Source organism: Hyla sarda, chromosome 9, assembly GCF_029499605.1.
Source record: "Hyla sarda isolate aHylSar1 chromosome 9, aHylSar1.hap1, whole genome shotgun sequence".
Lineage (NCBI taxonomy): Eukaryota > Metazoa > Chordata > Amphibia > Anura > Hylidae > Hyla > Hyla sarda.
This window is the reverse complement of record NC_079197.1, coordinates 134643720-134666218: the sequence shown is the minus strand read 5'-3', so window position 1 is coordinate 134666218 and position 22499 is coordinate 134643720. Positions and strand designations below refer to the sequence as shown.

Sequence of the window (22499 nt, the reverse complement as noted above, 5' to 3'; positions counted from 1 at the left end):
ACAATGGCCACTATGCAAGTTATATGTTGGACAGAAAATCTGTCATATGAAATCTAGTCTCTATTAGGGGGTGGTTGTTTTTAAAGGGGTGGTCTTTTGGAGAAGGTTTCATTGTATTTTAATTGTTTACATTCTCCTCTGTAGATGTGTAATTTACTGCAATATTTCTGCGACCGGGAGTTGCAACATCGTGTTGAAGCTATCATTGCATTCTCTGAACGCCACGTAGACAGTCTGCAGACCAATCAGAGGCAGCGTTACAGAGAGCTAATGCAGGCCTTTACCATGTCAGCAGCAGAAACTGCTCGTAGGACAAGGGAGTTCCGTTCTCCACCACAAGAACAGGTGGGGCTAAAGCTTTTCTACCCTTCATAGATTCAAATGTACATCATACATATTAAAGTTTACCTATATATTACGCTCTTTTGCAGATTAACATGTTAGTAAACTTCAGGAACATGCTTGAAGAAGAATGCCCTGTACCTGAGGAAATTCAAAATGAGCTGACGGAATTTCACACTGATCTTCTGTCCCACTGTGGTATGTAGGGCTGTGTAGGAACTTGTTGCCTATTTTCTTGAATAAAAAAATTGGGAATGCATTTCTTAGATGTTTTTATATTATAGGTGTTCAAATGGAAGGAGAAGAGGAGGAAGAGCAGGAAGACACAAGTCTAGCTAGACGTCTCTTCAATTTACTAGAGAAAGTGCGTAAACTACGGGGGAAGAAAGAAGAACCAGAACCTGAACCAGAAGAAAAGGAAGAGCCAAAACCCAGTAAGTAACAGGGACACATAGATTATCTGAAGATATCTTGGATTTTTCTTTAGGGATAGTCCGTAGGAAGTGTAGAGTGTTTCTCTTGGTCACTAATGTAAACTTTAATGGGTTGCAAATACATTTTCACACACATTCCTTATGTACATAAAGTAAAATGGACATAAACTTTGTATAGTTCATAGCCTTTTCCATAGCAGCATATGAATATTATGTTGTCTGTACAATGGAATGTATATTTATAGAATAGGTTTGTTTCGAATTTGAACTGTAAACCACTGTCCAATTTTTCTTAATTTAACGCTATACATTATTTACCTAGGTACCTTGCAGGAACTCATTTCTCACACCATGGTACACTGGGCACAGGAGTCTTTCATCCAAAACCCTGAGCTGGTGCGAGTAATGTTCAGTCTGCTGCACCGTCAGTACGATGGACTGGGAGAGCTTATCCGAGCTTTGCCTAAAGCCTACACCATCAATCAGGTGTCTGTGGAGGACACTATGAATCTCCTGGAGAGTCTGGGGCAAATTCGTTCATTGCTTATTGTGCAGATGGGACCTGAGGAGGAGAACCTGATGATCCAGAGCATTGGGTCAGTTCCGTTACATTGTTCTATACAACTTGAGTTACTCATGGTTGCGCATATTCTCATTTTATTATTTTTACTCCTCCCACTCATGCCTTTTCCCTGATTTAGGAACATTATGAACAACAAGGTCTTCTACCAACATCCTAACTTGATGAGGGCTTTGGGAATGCATGAGACTGTTATGGAGGTCATGGTCAATGTGTTGGGTGGAGGAGATTCAAAGGTAAGATGGCTGAATGACTGAATCATAATCAACCTGTACTGAATTGCAGTTGTTAGGGAATCCTTTTCTAGATGTTTCACTTGAAAAGGTGAGTAGAACCAGTTGCCCTCAGAAGAACACACAAGCCAAATCATTTCCATCCCACAAGGGGGGGGGGGGGGGGGTTAGAGAAACTCTACTCCCCAATACTAGACATTGGCACTTAGCACAGAGCTATTACTGGGCATGAAGCTAGGTATGCAGATATAGAATTAGCTCTCAATTTGCTTCTTGGAATTATCATATAAAATATGACAACAATATAAATGATAAATCTAATGTAATATCTATTTTTGAACAGGTGTTTGATTTTTTTTAGCTTATAGATCACAATTTATGAATCTGTTTTTCGGTTATTCTTTTCTGTTTTTCGAAATATGTCAAATTAAGTGAATACATTGAAAAAGTTTAATAAGGACCTTGATGTATTTGATTAAAAATATATATTATAATATTGCAAGCTAATGCTACTAGATTTCTGCAGATAGGACATTGATCATGGGATTTATTTAGATTGTCATTCTTGGAGTCAGTCAGGAAGGAAAATTTCGACTGGTATGAGGCAATTGACATATGACTCAATTGTTTAGTTTTTTTGCTTGTTTTTTGGAGGGGGAAGGGGGTACCTTCCTCTGGATCAACACAGTAGGACTATTGGTTGAACTTAAAAGGGTACTCCACTGGGGACCCCCACAATCTCCGGGTACGGCACCCTTGTCAATTGGGGCAAGGAGCGAACTCCGTGCCTGATGACTGGCGATACCGGCTGCCATGCCCCCTCCATTCACGTCTATGGGAGGAGGCGTGATGGCTATGTACTAGCTGTCATGCCCCCTCCCATAGACATGAATTAAGGGGGCGAGGCGTGACGTCACTAATGCGGATGCTGCAAGCATCCATGTTCCGGATGCCGTTGCTGCCAGCCCAGAGATTGTGGGGGTCCCAGAGGGACCAGAGATTGCGGGGGTCCCTTTGGATAGGGGATAAGATGTTTACAGTGGAGTACCCCTTTAAGGAACTGTTGTATTTTTTCAACCTTATCAACTATGTATACCTAACTACATTTGGTCATCTCTATTGTTAAAAATCTCCAATTTTTTTTCTTAACCAGGAAATTCGCTTCCCTAAAATGGTCACCAACTGCTGCAGATTCCTTTGCTATTTCTGTAGAATTAGCCGACAGAACCAAAGAGCAATGTTTGATCACCTTAGCTACCTGCTGGAGAATAGTGGTATTGGTTTGGGTAAGTAAATCCCAGCAAATGTGCCTTAAAAGTCTCACCAAAAGAGTGTTGTCTTCATGTTGGGTTCTCGTTTTAGGTATGAGAGGTTCTACTCCTTTAGATGTAGCTGCGGCTTCAGTGATTGACAACAATGAGTTAGCTCTAGCTCTTCAAGAACAGGACCTTGAGAAAGTAAGAAAATATTGTGGTACATTTCTATATTTATGGTCCCAACAGGCAGTGGAACTACAGTTATCTTCTCTCCTGTTCAGGTGGTCTCCTATCTTGCTGGCTGTGGCCTACAGAGTTGTCCTATGCTGCTAGCCAAGGGATACCCTGACATTGGATGGAACCCAGCAGGAGGTGAGAGGTACCTGGACTTCCTACGATTTGCTGTTTTTGTAAATGGTGAGTTTAAATAGGAAACTTTTAACACTGACATTTGCTTTGCTTTGGTTGCTTGTTTCTTACATGTTTGTTGATAAAATTCCTAGGAGAGAGTGTGGAGGAGAATGCCAATGTGGTGGTACGTCTTCTCATTCGACGACCAGAATGTTTTGGTCCTGCTCTCAGAGGTGAGGGAGGTAATGGGCTGTTAGCTGCGATTGAAGAAGCCATCAAGATCTCTGAAGACCCTGCTAGGGATGGTCCAACAGTCAAAAAGGACCGTCGTAGAGAAATGTGAGTAAAGAGTATGATTCATTCTCTCCTATGTCACTATGTCTCCTATGTCACTATGCCAGCTTTCAAGACTATGGTATTGAATACTTATTTTATGCACCTTTTTATAGGTATGGAGGGGAAGAAGTTCATGAAGAAAACCGTTTGCATCTTGGTAATGCCATAATGTCTTTCTATGCGGCTCTTATTGATTTGTTGGGTCGTTGTGCTCCAGAAATGCATGTAAGTTAAAAGAGAAGTTTGACACCTATTTATTTTATTTTACTGTGGTCTTGTAGTGTTTTCTTTTTATGTTTTTGCCCTATTTAATTTTTAAGTTATATGTAAAAAGAAAATAATTATATACAGTACCTCACATAAGTGAGTACACCCCTCAAATTTTTGTAAACATTTTATTATATCTTTTTATGTGACAACACTGAAGAAATGACACATGGCCTGTCACATACAGTATAAAGATAATATAAAATATTTACAAAAATGTCAGGGGGGTACTCACTTACAGTATGTGAGATAATGTATATCCTGGGCTATACTGTGGATGTAAAAGCATATACCATATCATATGTATACTCTGGTAGTACTATATATTATAATATGTAGTATGTGTTATATATAGTACTCAGGAGACTGGGTTTCAATATAGCACATATAAAATTGCAGAGCTTAAAGTGGTACTCCGGCCCTGAGACATCTTATCCCCGTGGGGGGGCCCGCCGCTGGGGACCCCCGCAATATTGTACGCCACGGTGCAAGCTGGGTGGCGACCACGGGGCCGGAGTATCGTGACGTCACGACTCTGCTCCCGTGTGATGTCACCCCCTGCCCCCGCTATGCAAGTCTATGGGAGGGGGCGTGACGGTTGATGGCACAGTTTACATACACGATAGAACTATAGCAGACATCCACTGCAACAAAAAGCACAGTATGAACCCAGTCTAAGGGCTTGTTCACACAAGCAGATTTCATTGTGAGTTAACAGTCCGATCAGTTTAGTCTGCGGCAAAATCTGCCGCAAAAAGCCCGACACCATTCAAATTCGCAGCGGGGAAACACGCTGCTAACTCGCAATGAAATCCCCCTGTGTGAACGAGCCCTTATACAGGTTTTCCTACTTACTAGGCTGGCTTTACACGTGTGCTGTTTAATCTGTTGTTCTGTTCTGTCAGCAAACAAAATGCACCAGTGAATCTATTGCACGCTGCAATCCAACAGCACCTAACAGACCCCACTGACATTAAAGGTGTTATCTGGTAAAAAAAAAAAAAAAAAAAAACATCCCCTAGAATATTGTCTGAGCGCGGAGGTCCAACCTCTGTGCCCCCCCAATCTCCCAAACAAGACCTCATCTCTTACCTCTGAACATTGCTTCTCCATGCTCCACGTCCCCCATCTTTCAAGACGATTTATGTAGTTTTTCTCATGTCATGTAAATTACAATGAGTGGGTTGTACTACAAACTCTTTTCAAACATGTGTAAGGAAGCATCTTTCAGACATTCCACACTTTCTTTCGGGACATGTGTCGGCACATCTGATGTTATTGGAATTAAGATATCATACAGAACGGTTTCTGTGCTGGACTTCATTCCTCTGTTAGCCACACAAGATGTACACCCCAAAAGCTGACCCTTATTATGCCTTTGAATTATCCAAAATAGAGTAGGACTTCGTAAGTACAGGAATCACGGCACTGACAAGGCAAGGATCTGCAAGCAGGAAAGTATCCACCAACAGGTTTATTAACATCAATGCAACACGTTTTCTGCGCATGCACAGCTTCATCAGGCATAGCAATTTGTAGCAACACCCAGGGTTATATACCCACTCTTATCAATTTATCAAGAGCGGACGGGTATTGATGAGAACGTTCATACTGATACCTATTGAAAAATTATTGCATAATGTGAATGTTCTTATGCGTTTTTGATGCAGAATTTTCTTCTTTTTCCCTTTCTTTTATAATAATTTATTTTATGTAATCTATTGTTATAATTACGCTGTATTTTATATTTTAGTATGGATGTTTACAGATATCTGTTTGCTATTTTTGCTGATGCTCTTCAGAGGTTAACACCATTAGGGTATATAACCCTGGGTGTTGCTCCCAATTGATATGCCTGATGAAGCTGTGCATGCGCAGTGAAACGTGTTGCATTGATGTTAATAAACCTGTTGGTGGATACTTTCCTGCTTGTGGATCCTTGCCTGGTCAGCACTGTGATTCCTGTACTTATGAAGTCCTACTCCATTTTGCAACAATAATCCAGGAAGGCTGCAGACGGGCATACAGTCTTTACACACGTATACCATTGTTGTGTATGTTGGTACACAACCCATATTGGTAAGCAGCGATTTACACTCCCCCTCCCCGGTATCCTTGGTGCAAGGGATACTCCACAAGGAGCACCTTTGCTTTTTCTTCTTGAACTATCCAGTATGGTTCTGTGTTAGCTACTTACCCTGCCTCCAGTCCTGATTTTTATTTTATGTATTTCTTAACTGAATTATGCTTCACTATATTTCTCCAGTTGATCCAGGCCGGAAAAGGTGAAGCCTTGCGAATCCGAGCTATCCTTCGGTCTTTGGTGCCCATTGAAGATCTGGTTGGGGTTATTAGCCTACCCCTTCAAATACCATCATTTGGAAAGGGTAAGATGCTTTTGGAGGTTATTAAGAACTTGAAAAGTTAACTAATGTTTACTACAGCATTAAGTAGTACATATGTAACAGGTGGAGTATAGATGATACCACACCTTATTTTAATTATTTCTTCTTTGTCAGATGGCAATATTATGGAGCCAAAAATGTCTGCCAGCTTTCTGCCAGACCATAAGTCACCGATGGTTCTTTTTCTGGACCGTGTCTATGGAATTGACAATCAGGATTTCCTATTACAAGTTTTAGAAGTTGGTTTCCTACCAGATATGAGAGCAGCTGCATCTCTGGACACTGTAAGTACTTTAACGAAAAATATTGCTGTAATTTATCTCCTAACTAATGGTTGTTTGGATTGTATTATGGCCAGATTAACATTGCTGCTTTCTTCCAGGAACAGTTCTCACCTGTCTACATGTTGTGTAGTATTGCAATTCAATCTCAGTGTAGTGGCTCTGAGCTGCAAAGCCAGGCAGATTTCATGAACAGATGCGGTGCTGTTTTTGGAAGAAGGAAGCCATGTTTTGCTAATTCTGTACAGCTCCTTAAATTTTCTTGAAGACTTCTTTTACATTACTCATTTTATCCTTTCTTCCTTAAATCTCAGGCTGCATTTAGCACCACTGAAATGGCCTTGGCGTTAAATCGATACCTGTGTTTGGCCGTTCTTCCTCTTATCACCAAATGTGCTCCTCTGTTTGCCGGCACTGAGCACCGGGCTATAATGGTGGACTCCATGTTGCACACAATTTACCGATTATCTCGTGGACGTTCTCTTACCAAAGCTCAGAGAGACGTTATTGAGGAATGTCTAATGGGACTGTGCAGGTACGAAGCACACAAGAGGAGATTTATTTATAAATGTATCTATACAGTGATCCCTCAACTTACAATGGCCTCAACACACAATAGTTTCAACATACAATGGTCTTTTCTGGGCCATTGTAACTTGAAACCAGACTCAACATACAATGCTATGGAATCTGCGAAACGTGTCAAGGGCTGGAAGAACCGACCAATCAGAATGGACATTTCACTGGTAAAACCCTTGTATTACTGAAGTGTATGCATTGACTGGTACAGTACAGGGAGGTATTACATGTTCTGTACTCTTTACCTGTATTACTGAAGTGTATGCACTGACTGATGTCTGGTAGCACCCCCTACAGTACAGGGAGGTATTACATGTTCTGTACTCTTTACCTGTATTACTGAAGTGTATGCACTGACTGATGTCTGGTAGCGCCCCCTACAGTACAGGGAGGTATTACATGTTCTGTACTCTTTAACGGTATTACTGAAGTGTATGCACTGACTGGTGTCTGGTAGCGCCCCCTACAGTACAGGGAGGTATTACATGTTCTGTACTCTTTAACTGTATTACTGAAGTGTATGCACTGACTGGTGTCTGGTAGCGCCCCCTACAGTACAGGGAGGTATTCCATGTTCTGTACTCTTTATCTCTGCCAGAGTTAGCTGCTCCTTTGGACATCAGGTGAGAGCGGCTCCATTTTCCTTTTTTTTTTTTTTTTTTTTTTTTTTTTAGGACATTGTGTGTTCTGTACAGGACCCTGAAGAAGCTTCTTTCCTCTACATAGACCAGTGTTTCCCAAAGAGGGTGCCTCCAGCTGTTGCAAAACTACAACTCCCAGCATGCCCGGACAGCCGAAGGCACCCTGGTTGTGAAACACTGACATAGACAGTGTTTACAGCTCCCAGCAGATCTTTATTACTTTTATATATAAGGATTTGCTTTATCTATATTAGTTATCTACTTATTTTTCTTTAATCCTTACTTTTTCCTATTTTTGGATGACATTTTGGGGCTTCAGAACCAATTACCAGGTTTCCATAGAGTTCTGGTCTCAACATACAATGGTTTCAACATACAATTGTCGTCCCGGAACCAATTAATATTGTAACTTGAGGGACCACTGTACATAAATTCACTAGAACAAGATGTGGCAAGTATATTAAGAGGCACAGGTCACAAATAAAAATATATGCCAGTTATGAGCTGGCATAGATTTTTCACTACAGTTTACGCCGATTTCTGCCAGGCCCCACGCACAATTTTTAAAAACTTGCAAGAACTGCCTTACCAACTGCAAAAGTTGCAATTTCTTGCATAAATGTGACTTGAGCATTAATAATGGAGTTCAAACCTTTCTCTGCAGTCCTTACTGTGACCTCATTGCCATTTACCAAAGATTTTGGGGGCTGCAAAAATGAAGATTATTTAGAATCCTAGTATTCATTCATGTTCAGCTTTTATTTTTCATGACTTTTCTTACAACAATGTAGACATTTTACAGCATTTCATTGGGCACCAATGGCATCTTATATGTACCCTTAAGGGACAGCAAATAAGTGAGATTAGTGATGCCAGTCCTAAGTGTATTCATTCATTGTATTCATTGTAATACTGATTATAAGGTAATATGACATTTGTTACATTTCATTGATTTATATGGATTTTAAATTTTTTTTTGCTGTGTGTTAATCATTTGCCTATTCTGTATAATTGAAAACCTGTGCTTCTGTGTCTAGATATCTCCGTCCATCAATGTTGCAGCATCTGTTGCGAAGGCTTGTCTTTGACGTTCCAATTCTTAATGAATTTTCCAAAATGCCACTGAAGGTAAGTTTGTATACCTAGGTATGTGTTCAGTCAGCCGATTGCAGATAGTCTGTAAATTAAAGGGGCTTTTTGCTTTGGGCTTTCAATATTTGTTAAAAGTAAGTGTCCTCCTGCTGGAACCCCCAGTGATCAGATGTAATCTGTTATTTAATCTGGCAGTAAGTGTTTAGTTTTCCTGCAGCGCCTCCATAGGGGAAATTAAACATTACACAGTTCCCATTTAAGTCAATGGTTCATTTGTGTAGTGTAGAACAGGATGGGTCCTCGAGAACAAGAGACACTTTGTAACTGCTCTCCACTCTGGCCAAGGAATCAGAATCTTATACAGGAGACCTTTATCTGTTGACTCAGAATTTCCTAACAGTACTGGAAAATGGGTTTTCTAAACTGGACAGCATCTTTAGTGCTCCAAGGAACATCAAACCATTTGATTTAGCAATGAAAAATACTTGAGGTCATTTGAAAAAAATATTCTCTATGTTCATAGTAGGCATCAATAGTAATTATCCCTATTGGTTTAAGCTCCTCACCAATCACTATGAGCGTTGCTGGAAATACTACTGTCTTCCAACTGGATGGGCCAATTATGGCGTGTCATCAGAAGAGGAGCTTCATCTAACAAGGAAACTTTTCTGGGGCATATTTGAATCTCTTGCTCATAAGGTAACACATTTTAATTCTTTATGCTGTTTATGAAACTTGCAATTGCTTGTCCAATTTTTGATAATTCTGGAACTCCCCATTTACAGAAATTTGATGCTGAGATGTATAAAATCGTCATGCCATGTCTGTGTGCAATTGCTGGTGCCATCCCACCGGACTATGTGGATGCTAGTTACTCCTCAAAGACTGAGAAGAAGGCTTCTGTGGATGCTGAAGGAAACTTTGACCCCAAACCAGTGGAGACATTAAAGTAAGTGTTTTTGCATGTATGAGACTCTTGTAGTGTGGAAATCGCGAGAAATGGCAGCACTTCTGTAGAATTCGCTAATATGCTAGACACAAATCACCTACATGTGTACAAACTATGTTAGGAAAGAAACAAGCAATGTGTGCAGCTCACCACCAGAGATCCAAGGTTTAAGTGGTTAAAAAGCCGATCCCCACCGACCAATAGTAGAGGGGTATATAGTAAAAAATGTAAACCACACCTCTAAGATCTCACCATACCAGATGGTACACAATGATATAAATGAAGACAGATTTGTTTGAAAAAGTGCAGAAAATGTATTGCAATATAATTAAGTATTAAATAATAAATGCATATGTAAAACATGCATGAAAAATGCTAAAACAATAGCATATAAAAATTAATGGTATGATAAAAAATGTATTGAATTATGCACTAATTTTAGACATATCTACCGTTGGGCCCTAATGGTAGAATAATATGAGTATGTAAGACACTGCGGGCAGTCGCTGGCTCCGTGTGCGCTATGTGAAGCGATCTTTCACAAGGCAGCTTGAGTTGTTACTACGGCAGGTTGTGGCCGGGTAGCAGTGCGTCTTTTTAGTGCTATATTCAGACAATACGAGAGACTCTAGATGCGTTTCAGGGTACTTAATCCGACCCCTTCCTCAGTGGACAGAATTATATCACTATATATGTAAGGAAAGAGTAAGGAAAGTCTCTAAGTCGTAAAGTTTTTTTACATTGACCCCCACAGTCATTAGTGATGGCATATCCTAGGAATACCCTAGATCTCTTCAAACATAATGGCCCTCATTTACTAAGAGTGTTGTGTAGGTTTCTTTGTGGGTTTTAATTCCCTACAATTTATTTTCCACGGTATTTACTAAGGTTTCCCTACATTTTCCACTTTCCCTTAGCATTTTATACACATGCTCTGATCTTTCTGGTTTTCCTCAGCTGAAATCCACCACATTTTCTGTGGAAACCTTAGTAATTATGTTGGGTTTATGTGAAAATGTCGTGAACAAGACCATTTTATGTGACCACGCCTCTTTCACCATCGGCCACGCCCCTTTTTCGGATTTTCTCAGGAAAATGGAGAGTTAGTCGGGTTTTCTCAGAATCTGGCGCACAACCCGACTAAACATGTCGGGTTTGCAATAGTAAATGAGGGCCAATTTGTATAAGCTCAATGTACACTCATATATTTTATATTACAGTGTAATCATTCCTGAAAAGCTTGATGGCTTTATCAACAAGTATGCCGAGTACACACATGACAAGTGGGCTTTTGAGAAGGTAAGGAAAACATCCTTGTATTTGGTAGCATGGAGTATAAGCTCTATAGCTCCTTCACTTCTGAATAATGTTTCTTCTTGTTTCAGATACAAAATAACTGGTCCTATGGTGAGACAGTGGATGAAGAAGCCAAAACACATCCCATGTTGCGCCCCTATAAAACCTTCTCTGAAAAGGTATATGAAAACTCCTAAAAACTGGACAGCTCTGCATCTTGTTTTCTCAATTACCTTAAATGGGTCATCCCAAGATTAAAAGTTGTCGTCTATGCACTGGATATTGGAAAACCAGCTGAATGGTGTTCAACTGTTAAAACCCCTATTGATCACAAAAAGGGAGGTCAATTGTCCCCTAAGTGAATGGAGAAACAGAGTGCATACTTGAGCTCTGTTCTATCCATTCTTCATGGGGCTTCCAAACTTTACTGAGCACTGAACATGACTATGTTCAGAAGTCCGGTACTGAATATGGCTATGTTCAGAAGTCCGAAAGACAGTGAAGTGAATAGTGGCCCGAGTATGTGTGCTGCCGTTCCATTTACTCAGGGGACAATTGAACTCAATGTTTGTGATCATTGGAGGTCCCAGCAGTCAGACCCCCACCAATCAGCTAGATATCCTCTAACCTATGCATAGTGGATAACTTTTAATCTTGTGATAACCCCTTTAAGTTATAAACCATAAATGAGGATGTTTATCTCATTTTCTCTGGACAGAGATCTATTGTTTGGACAGTTAAAAAAGCATACACAAATGTTTTCACAAATTTTCTTAACTTCACTTTAACAGGACAAAGAGATCTATCGTTGGCCTATCAAAGAGTCACTAAAAGCCATGATAGCTTGGGAATGGATGGTTGAAAAGGCCCGAGAAGGAGAAGATGATAGGACTGAAAAGAAAACAAAAACACGAAAGATCTCTCAAACTGCCCAGGTAAAGTTGACCATACACGTTCAATAACTGTCGGTCAAATGTTCGTTCGACTGACAGTTATCTCTCCCTACCTCAGAATACACATGCACATTTGGCATATCTAAATGTTCATGTTTTCTCTATTGGGAGGAAGCAGTAAGCTGCAGCCCGACAGCTGCGGTGCCAACATATCTCTCCCAGAACTATATGGTTAGGTGGTAAAATAAGTGGCTTCTTCCAACTTTAGTCTCTATGGGCACCTTAAGAACCAGCTAGCTATCTAATGTCTATATTTCTATCTATTGTTGTTTATAAATAAGTAAAGCATAAAAGAAAACTATTTTACCATTTTGTTTTCCATACTTTCCAGGCAACATATGATCCCAGCGTACAAACCTTTAGTCCCACTCCCATTGACCTTACTGGAATTACCTTGTCTAGAGAGCTTCAGGTAAGAATACGATTTTACAAAGAATTTTTATCAAGTATGGAATTGTAATATCAAGGTACTTTGATAATGATCTTTCTGGCCGGAAAGACACAATTAATATGCTTTATACCTTCATTGTAAGTCATCTCTGTTTTAGTCAATGGCTGAGCAACTGGCAGAAAATTATCATAACACATGGGGGCGTAAGAAGAAACATGAGCTGGAGGCAAAAGGTAAGGGCGTAAAGCCTCAGTTGTGAAGAGATATGTTTATGTCCATTTATCCAACTCTTCATTTGTTCCATCTTCATGTGCAATAACATTAGTTTGGCCAGTGCTTCTCCTTGCACCATGCAGTTGGGAAAATTTCAACAAAACTTTTTGCTTCTACTTATTCTCTTATCTATCCTTGTCATGTTTGTCTTTATCCAAGCTAAGTTGTTTCCTGTCTACACTTTAAAATGTAAATTGCATTGCTTTACAGGAGGAGGAACCCATCCCTTACTTGTACCATATGATACATTGACGGCCAAAGAGAAGGCTCGGGACAGGGAGAAGGCACATGAACTTCTTAAATTTCTTCAGCTTAATGGCTATGCAGTGACCAGGTTGGTTTAATCTGGGGCTTTATGCCTATTGACATAAGAACCTCTATATCTATTGTTAATTTTGATCAGCTAGTTTTGTACATATGTTTCATTCATGTAATGTTGGGGATGCATGCAAATTCCAAAGTAATTGTTAAACTACCTTAGACTTTAGATAGAAAACTGGTTGACAGTGAAGCACATGGGGTTCATGATAACCATTGGTGACCAACTTCTTATTATTTGCAGGGGGCTGAAGGACATGGAGCTGGACACCTCCTCCATTGAAAAGCGTTTTGCATATGGCTTCCTGCAAAAACTTTTAAAGCTAATGGATTCAGCCCAGGAATTTATAGCACATTTAGGTATAAGGATATGGAGTTGAATATTGACAACTCTGAAGCAATTTTATCTCTAGTCCGAAAATATAAACCTATTCATGTTTCACTGAAAAATAACTGCAATACACTCAAGTATTTAAGCATCCTTTAGTAACTTATTGATGTACAGGATCGGCATATGTATTCACATTGGTTTTCCATTTTGTAATTTTTAGAGGCAGTTGTGAGCAGCGGCAGAGTAGAGAAATCCCCTCATGAGAGGGAAATCAAGTTCTTTGCGAAGGTTTGTGAACTATTATTCTTTGAATTTCTTCTGCCGTGCCTTTGGGTGGTATTTACTAGCAAGTGAGAATTGAGGAAACTATAGCAGCCAATGGTGGAACAATTATCTTTTGTCAACCACCCACAAATATTCACTAAAAAAGAATTTCAACAATTTTAGGCAATGGGTTGAAATTTATCTCTCTGTAAATGGGAGAATTCTTTCAAAGATTGTGAAAAGCATTGATGTCATCCAACTAGTCAGCATAAGATGTTAAAGAGGTAGTCCAGCGAACTTTTAGACACTTGTCCCCTTCCACAGATAGGGAACAAGTGTCTGATCGTGGAGGGTCTGACTGCTGGGACCCTCCATGATTTCCTGTACAGGGCCTGTCCTATTTACCCATCCTCAGAACAGAGCGGTCCCCACTTTCCTGGTTGAACGCAAGTGACAGCTCACTCAGCCAATCTCCAGCCACAGAGCAGGCCATCACTTGCATTTGTCAAGGATGGTTGGGGCCGCTCTGCACAGAGGACGGGTAAGTAGGATGGGCCCCATACAGCAGTTGCACCCCCCGCGATCAGACACTTACCCCCTATCCTTTGTATATTTCAACACATTGTAATTGATATCAAACAAGATCCTAGTTTTTAGATTAAGAAGTGGTCTTCATAAGCTGTAGAAAAGGTGGTAAAACCTTATCTCCCCTTCTCTACACCTAATGTATTCTCTATTCCTATACACCCCAACTCGCATGATGCTATCTTTCTACTCTACAGATCCTTCTTCCGCTGATCAACCAGAACTTCAAGAATCATTGTCTCTACTTCCTGTCTACACCAGCCAAGGTGTTAGGCAGCGGTGGACATGCATCCAACAAGGAGAAGGAGATGATTGCTAGGTCAGTGCTTAATGTAATGACTCCCATTGGGCTAGCAAGCATAGAATATAGGTAGCTTGGTCTGGTGAATACATTGTTGGACTGAGAGGTGCAGTATAAAATGGTGAAGCCAATGCAATGAACCAAGAATAAGATATTTTATTGCCTAAATTATCTGGATTTTTCTAAATAGACATCTACAGTATAGTTTGATGAAAGTTCCCACTGTGGTTTATAGACTTGTTGTATGCTCTACATTAGACTCACTTTCACTGTCTCTCCTCCTCCTTCCCACTGCACCTGCCTTTCTCACCCTCTTTAGCCTATTCTGTAAGATGGCTGCTCTGGTACGGCACCGCGTATCTTTGTTCGGTAAGCAGTGAGATATTGCTGCTGTGAAGATCTTATCATTCCACTAATCTTTACTGCATGAGCTAACCCCATACTGACTGCTCCCAGAACATACTGGTTCCACGTGTCTTCTCCTCTGGATTTGTGGTGTGGAAGGAGCCTTTCTATGTTTGAGCTTTAGTTGAGTCAAGGTAATGGATGTATAACTTTATTAAATGTCTCCCAATATCCTTTCAGGAACGGATGCTCCAGCTGTTGTCAACTGTCTGCATATCTTGGCACGTTCTCTGGATGCCAGGTAATTATGTAAATGATGTATATGCACACATAAGGACCAAGTTGTCATTACAAATTGAATCTTTAATATAAGTGTATATATACCTCCCAATTAACCTTACAGGACAGTAATGAAGTCTGGTCCAGAGATAGTCAAGGCTGGTTTACGTTCCTTCTTTGAGGGTGCTTCTGAAGACATTGAGAAGATGGTTGAAAACCTAAAACTTGGAAAGGTTTCGCAGTCACGTACTCAGGTTAAGGGCGTGGGACAGAATATCAGTTACACGACGGTGGCCCTTTTGCCAGTTCTGACATCACTGTTTGAGCACATTGCACAACATCAGTTTGGAGACGATGTTATATGTAAGTTACAGAGTTTTACACTGGAAAGTTTACAAATTTTATGTCAAACTCAATAGGCCAGGAGATATATGCATTAAATAGATTATAAACCTCTGATACTATTTTCAGCCTTGTAGATCATCCCATGTCTTCTATGTTTGACAACAAAACACTTATAGTTCTTCTTCTGTCTTTCCAGTGGATGATGTACAAGTCTCCTGCTACAGAACATTGTGCAGTATATACTCTCTAGGAACCACTAAGAACCCCTATGTTGAAAAGTAAGGATGGTCATTGTGTTTTATAATAAATGTGTAGAAAACAAAACTTCTAGGTGTAAAATGTGCATATGTGTTTCTTGTTAGACAACGTCCAGCTTTGGGGGAGTGTCTGGCTAGACTTGCTGCTGCAATGCCTGTGGCTTTCTTGGAACCATACCTGAATGAGTATAATATCTACTCTGTTTATACCACCAAATCCCCTCGAGAGCGTGCCAGTAAGTATATGAAGAAGAACACACATAACTTCCCACTCCAGTTCCATAAAATTTATCATTCTTCATTTTTCTAATTCTCTATTAGTCTTGGGTCTTCCCAACTCTGTTGAAGAAATGTGTCCAGACATCCCTGATCTGCAGACTTTGATGAAGGAGATATCAATGTTAGCAGAGTCTGGTGCCCGGTATACAGAGATGCCACATGTAATTGAAGTAACATTGCCCATGCTATGCAACTACCTTCCTCGTTGGTGGGAGAGAGGACCAGAGAACATCCCAGATGACTCTTCACCTTGCTGCACAAGTGTGACTTCTGAACACCTCAATGCTCTTCTTGGAAATATCCTCCGAATTGTTGTCAACAATCTTGGCATAGACGAGGCCTCATGGATGAAGAGACTTGCAGGTATCTCAGGAGGCTTTATAATAATGGAGGGAACTTGATATGACCATAATAACAGTCTTTAGACCAGGATAGTCTTAAAAAAAAAAACAACTATTGGGGTTATGTATCAAGGCTGGTTTTCTTCTTCCTGGCTCAAAAAAAAAATCTGCCACCAGCGCACGTGCAGACTGAGTTATGTAAACGTGAACAGCACAGTGCCAGCTTGAAGTTGGTGTAGCCTTTTAGTTTCAGTTTTTGCCTCTTTGCAAGCGAAAAATAAAATAAATATGATGTGTCCAGGACACCACATCCTTTTTGTGTGGTGTCGCACCCACGTTGAACCATGCTGGAACCCACTTGGCAACAGCGACACAAAGTGACAAAAAGTCAAAAAATATTGCGACGAAAAGTGTTTGTGCAAAAATGTTGAGAATTTTTAACGTTTTTTGCCTGATAAAGGTTTAAAAAATCTCCCCCTATGATTGTAATGCGCGTACAATTTTTCTCTACCAGTTTTTGCCCAGCCCATTGTGAGCAAGGCTAAGCCTGAGCTGCTTCGATCTCATTTTATTCCCACCATGGAAAAGTTGAAAAAACGGGCAGGCAAGGTTGTTGCAGAAGAAGAGCAGCTACGTTTGGAAGCTAAGGGTGAATCTGAAGATTCTGAAAGTCTGATTCGTGATGAGTTCTCTGTTTTATGCCGCGATCTCTATGCGCTATACCCTCTACTCATCCGTTATGTGGACAACAACAGGTACAGTAACAGCCCATTAAGTGACTAAAAAGAGACCACGATTTAATGTTGCCATCTTAAATAAGCCACCAACATCTGCTATTGTGACTTTGATGTGATATTGCCATTTTTTTTATTTATTATAGGGCAAATTGGCTGACAGTACCCAACTGTGATGCAGAAGAACTTTTCCGCATGGTTGGAGAAGTGTTCATCTTCTGGTCTAAGTCCCATGTAAGTTCTAAATACTATTATGAATACAGGGCCAGGTTTATGTTAGCCAGTGCCCTGTACATCCTTTATCCTTATGGTGTAAGGTCCTACCGTGTACAAATAACCATACCATACAGTGTAATGCCAAAATAATGGTGACATACATTAAACAAAAAAAAAAATATTTCCATTCACCATACATTACAAAACAATTTCCTATAGTGTCGCTACGTAGTGGTGCCATATGTTGCCTAAATAAATCCCAGCAAATAATACCAAAATATAGTAACCAAGTAAAAGATCCATACCTAATTGAATGTAATAATAGTGCTATACAATGTCTAAATAATACGGTTATACAATACATATGGAAATTCATAGTGGTTACAAGCCCAGGCCTTGTGTCAGCAGGAGTGAATGCTTAGGCCACACACCCCAATTCACTCACCATATCTAGAAATGCATTTTACCATATTAAAATCCTAATACATGATTGTCATACAAGGAATGGCCTACACCACTCTTTTCTTGAAGCACAAAAGCTGTGGTACATTTAATTAATGAGACTACCAGTAAAGTAGTAGGACTTTAATATTAGTGAGTACTGAATTTTAATATCATGAGTATTAGTTATATCTCCCATTTAGGAAGAAGGAAACCTTGAAAACTAAATAATTTTTTCCTTCTTTTCTAGAACTTTAAACGGGAGGAACAGAACTTTGTGGTGCAGAATGAGATCAACAATATGTCCTTCCTCACTGCGGACAGCAAAAGCAAAATGTCCAAGGTGGGTTAACCATTTAGGTGCATCTCCTTAGAGTTTCCAGCAGGGAAGGTCGGCACTGTGCTCGAGGATCAGTACAAATATGCAAAAAACAAGGAAATCCCGACACTCCAAAGTAACCTGCTCAAATTCTCTTCATCTTTATTTTAGCAAAGAATAGTACAAAGTGCTAGCAGCAGAACGTTACGGCACACAGTTGAGAAAGGCCTGCATGACACACTGCTGCTAGCACTTTGTACTATTCTTTGCTAAAATAAACATGAAGAGAATTTGAGCAGGTTACTTTGGAGTGCCGGGATTTCCTTGTTTTTTGCATCTCCTTAGTGTACTCTGGTGACCTTTTAGAAGACATTTTTAGCGTGAATGGTAACTGACCACCTTGACAAATATATAGTTAAAGACTTCCATCAAAGTAAATCCTGTCTTCAGCTTGACAAACCAATTTTTGAGCTTGACCATCTCAAAAATGGGTTAACCATTTAGATGCATCTCCATGTAGTTTTCTGGTGACCTTTTAGAAGACATCTTTCATGTGTTTGGTGACTGACCCACCATGACAATTGTATATCTACAGTTTTCTTACATGTCCTGTCTTCCGGTTTTACTCTCATAAATACAGGTCCAATATTTTACTACATGCCATATACTCATTATTGTCAAGAATAAGTAACACCAAATATCTAACTGCACACTGTATTGATGATGACGAATTACACTCTTGCTATGTTAATTTATAAGCAATAGCCCCTATATATACAGGTAGGTTCTTCATAACAATTTCAACAAGTTCTTGAATTACCATGGAGTGTTGTCAGTTCATCTTGGTAGAATGTTTGTTGTTATTAGTCTTCTTATTGTGACATTTCCCTTATAAATCTCCTTACTATTGTGTTCATTTTACATCCCCAAATTATCATAATTTGGCCAATTTTTTTTGTAATTTAGATGTTTATCATTTTCAGTTTATTCTGTAACAAATTTATGTGTTTCTCTCTTTGTTCCCTTGTTAGTCTGGAGACAGCCAGGTCAGCAGTCAACCTCTTTTCTTGTGGTGGGGCTGCTGCGTTGTTGCCCTCTGCCTGTGTGGGAAGCATGGCTACTTCCGTCTGTCTGTCCTGCTTTCACTTATACATCACTTTCATCAAAGAAGTGCTATGTAATACTGTACAGTGTTGGCCGCTTCTAGCATTGGCTTTTACACGCTGTACAGTCTTGCACTTACTTAGATGAAGCAAATATTGAATTTGTCATAGAGGAATAATTGAAGGACTCCTTTCACTTTACTGCCTGAAAGTTCTTGTAGGACATTCAGAAAATAATATACCTTGATAAGGTTCCCAGCTTTAGGGAATAAAAGTTATAAGAGTTTACTGTGATATTACAATCTATACTAAAATCCTGTCATTATAGTTAGATTAAATATCTGGTCTTTCTTCTGTCCACTCCTTTACCTTCAGTAATCCCAATAGTGCTCATAGTTCAAAGTAGAATCGAGGTTCAGAAATTCTGTTTTCGTTTTTCTAAAGCAACAGTCTGCCCAATAGTATATTTTCCCATTCCAGCATAAGCATAGCAAGGCTAAACAGCCACCATACTCTCTTTCTTACTGGGAACTCTGTTTCCCCAATCAGACGTAGACCCAGTTCCTGCTGTGCTCATATTAACCAGCCGATTCACACAGCAATTTCTGTGTGGACTGGAAGAAATGTTCTGGATGCTCAGTGAGTCCCAGTGAGTTACATTGCAAAAGTGACCTCTGGGCCATACACAAAATCCTAGTGTGCACTGGCTGGTCACACGTGAGAGCAATGGGGACTGGAAGTGGCATTGTAAGGAGGAAACAGCTGCCTGGTAAGAGGAGGAACAAGGTGGCCATTTATCCTCACCATGCTTATGCTAGGTGCGAAAAATAACTTTTAGCTGGAGTGGCCGTTTAAGGAATTAAAGGGGTTGTCAAGTGAAACTAAAATATTTTTTTTTAAATTGCTGATCCCCAGCCACCGACTGAGTCATTGTTGCTCACCAATTCATGGTGACATCCATACATGTAGAAAATGCCCAATCATTGGCTGATGTGTGTACCTTCTGAGACCAGTAATTGACTGAGCGGGCACTTCCTGCGTGTTCAGACATCACCAAAAAATCATGACCACAGGGAACCAGGCACCATCGAAACAGCTGTGGTAGAGGTTTGGGTAGGTATCACTTATTTTTTATTATTTAGGCACCCTGACACATTATAAAACATTTTCCTTTCCCTGACAACCTCTTTAAGCAAACAAGAAGTCTCTTAAACTTTTTGAACTGATATTTTTCCCTTTCCAGTTAAAGTTTTTCAAAATATGAAGCCTTATTTTCAATACAATGTTTAGACCATTCTAGTTGGGAACTAAGCACCATACCTGTAAGGAAATAATATCATCTTTGGACAAGTCACCCACTTCATGTTGTCGTCATGGCAGTGACTATAAAGATAAAATGGTTTCTCACTGCCCATCGGAAAGAGTTATGGGGCTAACCTAAGTTAGTGCCACATTTATCGAGGCTTGTATGCTATTGAATGGCCACCTTCATTGATATAACCTAAGGGATGGGGTTGAGAATAAAAAATCTAGATGAACTTCTGCAGATCTTTCTCACAAAGGAGCTGATAGAAGACATTTTTGACAAGAAAGTGAAAGGAGATCAGATTAATAGACAATTTTGCATGTTCTCTGCAGCCACTCCAGAGAAAGGAACGGCTGTATGTTTTCTGCCTGAGCAACACATGGCACGTAAAATGTGTTGGCAGAGAGTGAGGGCACAGATGTGGGTGACACCTGTGGTGCAGGAAGGCTGCACCCTTCTTAAATGTGCTGTTTTTCAATTGCTTTGTTGTGATCTTCTGTGGCTGCCTTGGAGGGTGATTTTTTTTTTTCTGTGGAATTCTTAAGTCATCTTTTTATTGTTTCTTATCATCTAAAATGCAAAATCTGCAAAAGTTTTCATAACACATAGAAATGCACTCTAATGTCTCATCAGCTCACATGGACATCTGTTAGGTAGCCTACACAAAAACATGTGTGCATCATGTGCCCAAAGACAAGAAATAATTGGAAAACACTAACTCATGTTCCACTAGTTCTACAAGAATGTTCTGTATTTATTACTTTCTGTAATGTACTGTATCTATTACTGTATCATTACAATGCACTTAGGATTTGCTAATGCGTCACCTATCCCCCAAGTGCATTGAGGACAAGCCTTAAACATCTCTGGGCAAATAGTCATAAAAAGTAAAATGGAGCTATGATTATCATATTTCATACCAGGGCTGTTCATTTCTTTATTATAGTTCCTCAAGTACTTAAGATGTTCTCAAGTTTTTAAGATGTTCTCTGTTGGTCTTCTTTAGCACCACAGGAAGTAACAAAATTGCTGCATGTCACTGGACTGCAAAAATGACAGCCCTTCTCTGATATCACCAAGTGCTTTGCAGCCATTGGCTGACAATGGACCTCAAAGACTTCATTCATGCACACCTCCTTCTTCCCCCACGCTTCCCAGCCCTCCATGAATGGTTTACAAGACTCGGTGCTTGAATCCAAACCTTGTACATCAATCATGCAGGTCAGGAAGGGGTAAGGGAGTAGGGGTGTATGCTACAGCTCAGCTCAGTCTTTATATCTCTTGAGCTTGGAAGGCAAACATGATTTTATTACTGTGCAAACAGCCATCAGTTAAGAGAAAAATATAATTTGTTTGTCTGCCGATGTCTGCAGCTGAGTATGATATAGAGCTGACAGATTCCCTAATCATACATGATTGAGACTAAATGCATATAAAGACTAATAGTGGAATCACCCGTACATTATTACTAGGAAATAATCAGTTATCAGTACACGAGACCCCCTTTAGCATAATACAACCGTTACCCTTGAAAGCAAATAGATCCCAATCTCTAAACATAGAAAACTGTAGCAATAATAAATACATACCACATGAATACTGTCACTCCAAACAGGCATTTCATCTTAGCTTCTTCAGGGAAAGCTTACACTGGGTAGTAACATTGCAATATTTCTCTTTAACGTTTTATTAATTTTTCAAAGTACAAAGTTCAAGTAAGGTACAAAAACACCATCAATAAACAGGCATCGTAAGAAACCCGGTTGTCGATAGGGTACACACATATGATGCGTACCATCACTATATAAAGTCGGGTATTCAGTAACAAGACAGAATGTATAATACATTAAAGTAAATATTTAAAGACCCGACAATTCAAACATCAATTAGTCAACTCAAGGCACATGGTCCGAGCTTCTATGTGATTAGGGTAGGTACAATCAACAACAATGCGGTTGGTGTAAGCAACGTATGGGAAGAAGAGGAGATGAGGACAGAAAGAAGGAGGAAGGAGAGACAGGAAAGGGTTCCAAAGGGGCAGAAGGGAATGGGAACGAGGAAGACTACTAAACATTG

The 22499-nt window shown here is 39.9% G+C and overlaps 1 protein-coding gene across 13 annotated transcripts in view; it reads left to right on the top strand.

The window, feature by feature from the left end:
- Positions 1-22499, top strand: part of RYR1 (ryanodine receptor 1) — a 169619-nt gene that overhangs the window by 78024 nt on the left and 69096 nt on the right. For 9 of the 13 annotated variants that reach the window (XM_056540398.1, XM_056540396.1, XM_056540392.1 and 6 more), the window contains 35 exons: positions 145-345; positions 432-540; positions 627-776; positions 1099-1372; positions 1478-1592; positions 2743-2875; positions 2952-3046; positions 3127-3262; positions 3349-3535; positions 3646-3757; positions 6066-6186; positions 6319-6488; positions 6800-7020; positions 8743-8833; positions 9356-9496; positions 9583-9746; positions 10967-11045; positions 11132-11221; positions 11834-11977; positions 12327-12407; positions 12544-12619; positions 12870-12993; positions 13222-13337; positions 13529-13596; positions 14355-14476; positions 14778-14827; positions 15044-15104; positions 15207-15445; positions 15624-15705; positions 15790-15920; positions 16006-16326; positions 16819-17059; positions 17185-17272; positions 17946-18038; positions 19046-19060. In XM_056540398.1, coding sequence (XP_056396373.1) covers positions 145-345; positions 432-540; positions 627-776; positions 1099-1372; positions 1478-1592; positions 2743-2875; positions 2952-3046; positions 3127-3262; positions 3349-3535; positions 3646-3757; positions 6066-6186; positions 6319-6488; positions 6800-7020; positions 8743-8833; positions 9356-9496; positions 9583-9746; positions 10967-11045; positions 11132-11221; positions 11834-11977; positions 12327-12407; positions 12544-12619; positions 12870-12993; positions 13222-13337; positions 13529-13596; positions 14355-14476; positions 14778-14827; positions 15044-15104; positions 15207-15445; positions 15624-15705; positions 15790-15920; positions 16006-16326; positions 16819-17059; positions 17185-17272; positions 17946-18038; positions 19046-19060 — 4641 coding nt within the window. The remainder of the gene's footprint in view (positions 1-144; positions 346-431; positions 541-626; positions 777-1098; positions 1373-1477; positions 1593-2742; positions 2876-2951; positions 3047-3126; positions 3263-3348; positions 3536-3645; positions 3758-6065; positions 6187-6318; positions 6489-6799; positions 7021-8742; positions 8834-9355; positions 9497-9582; positions 9747-10966; positions 11046-11131; positions 11222-11833; positions 11978-12326; positions 12408-12543; positions 12620-12869; positions 12994-13221; positions 13338-13528; positions 13597-14354; positions 14477-14777; positions 14828-15043; positions 15105-15206; positions 15446-15623; positions 15706-15789; positions 15921-16005; positions 16327-16818; positions 17060-17184; positions 17273-17945; positions 18039-19045; positions 19061-22499) is intronic. The other 4 variants (XM_056540397.1, XM_056540399.1, XM_056540394.1 and 1 more) reach the window with 1 other exon arrangement.